General features: G+C 67.1%; 1 protein-coding gene across 1 annotated transcript; it reads left to right on the top strand.

Moving 5' to 3' along the window:
* Window positions 1-4: 4 nt before the first annotated feature.
* On the top strand, window positions 5-3,316 carry NKX1-1 (NK1 homeobox 1; the record flags this gene model as incomplete). Its single annotated transcript, XM_029234727.1, has 2 exons — window positions 5-305; window positions 2,469-3,316. Coding segments are annotated over 2 exons (1,149 nt in total), but the record flags the coding sequence as incomplete, so codon positions are not given.
* Between the last annotated feature and the right edge of the window lie 206 nt (window positions 3,317-3,522).

Below are 3,522 nucleotides of genomic sequence, written 5' to 3' on the forward strand. Positions count from 1 at the left end.
CTTCCCGCGGGCCGGAGCCCCGCCGCTCGCCGCCAGCGACACGGTGCCCGCGGCGCCCGAGGGGGCTGGGGCGGCCCGGCCCGGCCCGCCGCCGCGCCCCACCTCCTTCTCGGTGCTGGACATCCTGGACCCCAACAAGTTCAACAGCAGAAGACGCCGCTGTGTGCTGCTGGGCCCCGTGGCGCCCGCGGCGTGCGCCCCGGCCCCCGCCGCCCCGGGACGCCCGCCGCGCTCAGAGGAGCTGGAGCGCCGTGCCCTCGCCGCCGCCGGAGGAGCTGGAGCCGGTACCGGAGCTGAGCCGCCGCGTGAGTAGGGCACGGCCGGTGCCGGGTCGCGGGGGTAGAGGGACGGGCCGCGTCTACGCGTTTGCGCTCCCGGGACCCCTCGGCGAACCTGACCGGCCCGGCGCCAAGGCTCGGTGGAAAGTTCGCAGCGCGTGGGGCCCGCACCAGCCCTCCCGCCGCCTGCGTCCGACCCGGACTCCAGGGCCCGCACCGCCCGGTGCCTCCCGAGATGCCTCCCCCAGGCCGGGCCCAGGGCTACGAACTGCATGGCCGGCCCAGGTTTGGCCACCGCGCACCCCCGGCATTGGAGGGCAGTAGGTGGCAGAGGAGGGGGAGTCGTGCGCGGCGGCTAGCCCGTGACCTCCCCACTCCCACCGCAGCCTCCGGAGACGTCCCTCCCTCCATTCTTTTATTTCCTTTTTTTTTTTTCCGCTCTCTCTCTCTCTTTTTTTTTTTTGGACAAATCAGACTAATTGTGACAAAACGCTGGTTATCTCTGGAAAAACAATTAAATCCCTTCGATTACAGTTAAGGGGAAATGTGCTTAGCGGCGGAAAGCGGCCGGTAATGGGGCGGCCCGCAACCCCGGCCTGGTCGATATCCCATTACGGCTGCATGCATATCTCTTTCAAGCACCTTGCAAACTCCCCCCGAACATCTAAATTATAGGGTCAAAATTCGGATAATTACTCGATTAAAACCTATTACACTTATTAGGGGCCGCTATTGATCGAGAATTGCATTCGACCGGCTCCTGATTGCTTTCGGTGCCCCCTCCGCCGGCCCTTCCTCCCTCCAACTTCCCGGGCCCTCTGCCCCGCGGGGAGAGGCGCGCAGGGCCGGCAGGGCTCGGGTGGGCCTTTTCAGGCGAGGGGCCTCCCAGCACCTGCACTGGGCTTCCTCCCGGTTGGGCGGAGATGAAAGAGGAACAATCTCGGGAAGGCTGGAGGGGAGCCCCTCAGGCTTTCGGCCTGGCCAGGGTTCTGGGAGTTTCCACCTGGAGCCTCCATCAAATGGGGAAGACATCCCAGTCGGAAGGCCCAGTTTCTTGGTAGTTTAGGGAGGGAGCTGGGTCAGGGTCCCTCCTTGGCCCACCTCTGGACAGAGCAGGAGCTGTCAGGGTCACCTGGGGGACCATCTCTCCTCCTGCTAAGGGGTATGGGTGGGGGCCAGGATATCTGCCCTGCCGGCCTCCACGCAGCCCGTGGTCACCCTGGAGGAATCGGACTGAATTTGTCCTTTATTCTCCAGTTCTCCGTGCCAACCTGACCGGGACCTGGTGCCCGACGGGGCGGCATGGTGTTGGGCGCTTGCCCTGGCTTCTCTCCTGGTTGTATGACCACCTGTGGGAGCAGGGGCTGCATAGAAACGCCCTCCCTCCCCTCCCCGCCACCCCTCCCCTCCCCTCCCTCCCCGCCACCCCTGCTGGGCCCTGACCGGGACAGATGCTTTCTTCCAAATTTCTGAGATTCACATTGCGGCCACCGCGCGGGCCTCTGCTTGGAGGATCCGGAGCTGCTGCTCAGACTTGACCTAGTGGGAACTCCCATCCCGGCTGGTCTCAGCCGAGGGGCCAAGGGTGGCCAAGTTCCAGGGCCCCAAGTCTTGAGGTAGGGATGGATCCAGGGCAACTTTTTTGGTCCCCGGAAATCGCCTCCTCGCAGCGGGCTCCAACCTTACCCCAGGACTCTGGCCCGGCCCACTCTTAAATGCCCAGTAATTGGCTGGCTCTGTTGGAGCCTTGTGGTAATTGGAGGGTAATGTACGCTGAAATAAATTAAATGGCCGTTAACTAGTTTGTACATTACGCAAAATGAGTTTAATTAAGTTTGTATCTGCCCCATGGATCGATGGGATCTTTCCCTCTGCCGTAAGCTCTGCGGCCCCGTCCTGCCCGGCTGGGGCAAAGCCGCAGGGCTCGGGAGATGGCGGGAAGGGGGGCCTCTGGAGAGAAGGAATGCACAGGGGACGGAGAGAGAAAGCGTGGGAGGGTGAGAAGAAAAGGAGGGGAGAGGGCAGGGAAACGAATGCGCTAAGGGGAAAGGGAGGCAAGAAGAGAAGCAACGGAAACAGGAAAAGGGATTCGTTAAGGGGAGCAGGGCGCCGGAGGGGCGAGCGAGCGGAAGGGAGGGCGCCGGGTCCTAACTGTGCTGTCCTCCCTCCCCGCCCCGTCCCCGCCCGCAGACGCCGGCGACCCCTGCAAGGCGGACGAGGCCGAGGCCAACGGCTACAGCAGCGGCGGTGGCCGCAGCCCGAGCGCGGACAGCGGGGACGAGGCGCCCGACGACGAGGACGAGGACGAGGCGCCCGAGGCGGGGGCGGCGCGCGGCGCTGAGGCGCGGGGAGGCGGCAGCGGCCTCGGGGCCCGCGGGTCGGGCTGCCAGGGCGAGGCCGAGGCGCCCCCAGGCGCTGTCGATGAGGCCGCTGTCCCCGGCCCCCGTGGGAACTCGCCCGGAGCCCCGGGCCCGCCGGGAGCCTCGGCGGCGCCCGGGGACGCGGGGACGACCCCGCAGGGCGCGGCGACGAAGCCCAAGCGGAAGCGCACGGGCTCCGACTCCAAGTCCGGGAAGCCGCGGCGCGCGCGCACCGCCTTCACCTACGAGCAGCTCGTGGCGCTGGAGAACAAGTTCAAGGCGACGCGCTACCTGTCGGTGTGCGAGCGCCTCAACCTGGCGCTGTCGCTGAGCCTCACCGAGACGCAGGTGAAGATCTGGTTCCAGAACCGCCGCACCAAGTGGAAGAAGCAGAACCCGGGCGCCGATACCAGCGCGCCGACCGGCGGCGGAGGGGGACCGGGGCCGGGTTCCGGGCCGGGTGCGGGGCTGCCCGGTGGCCTCAGCCCGCTCAGCCCGTCGCCGCCCATGGGCGCGCCGATCGCCATGCACGGCCCGGCCGGGTACCCGGCGCACGGCCCCGGCGGCCTGGTGTGCGCCGCACAGCTGCCCTTTCTGTCGAGCCCGGCGGTGCTGTCGCCCTTCGTGCTGGGCTCGCAGACCTACGGCGCGCCCGCCTTCTACGCGCCGCACCTCTGAGCACGGCCTCGGATCAGGACGGGACGCTGGGCCGGGCAGCCCCACGCGGCCCTCGCGCCCCTGAGGCCGCGCCCAGGACCCGAGGGCGCCCGCCGGTCGGCCCTTTTGTAAGGCTGCGGTCGCTGACTCTGTATATAGCCGATTGCTACAAAAGAGTTTTAAATTTATAAACGACTGTCCGCGCGCGTTGGGCCCAAGGTCGGCCC

Source organism: Monodon monoceros, unplaced genomic scaffold (genome assembly GCF_005190385.1).
Source record: "Monodon monoceros isolate NGI ecotype Baffin Bay Population unplaced genomic scaffold, NGI_Narwhal_1 Super_Scaffold_20, whole genome shotgun sequence".
NCBI lineage: Eukaryota > Metazoa > Chordata > Mammalia > Artiodactyla > Monodontidae > Monodon > Monodon monoceros.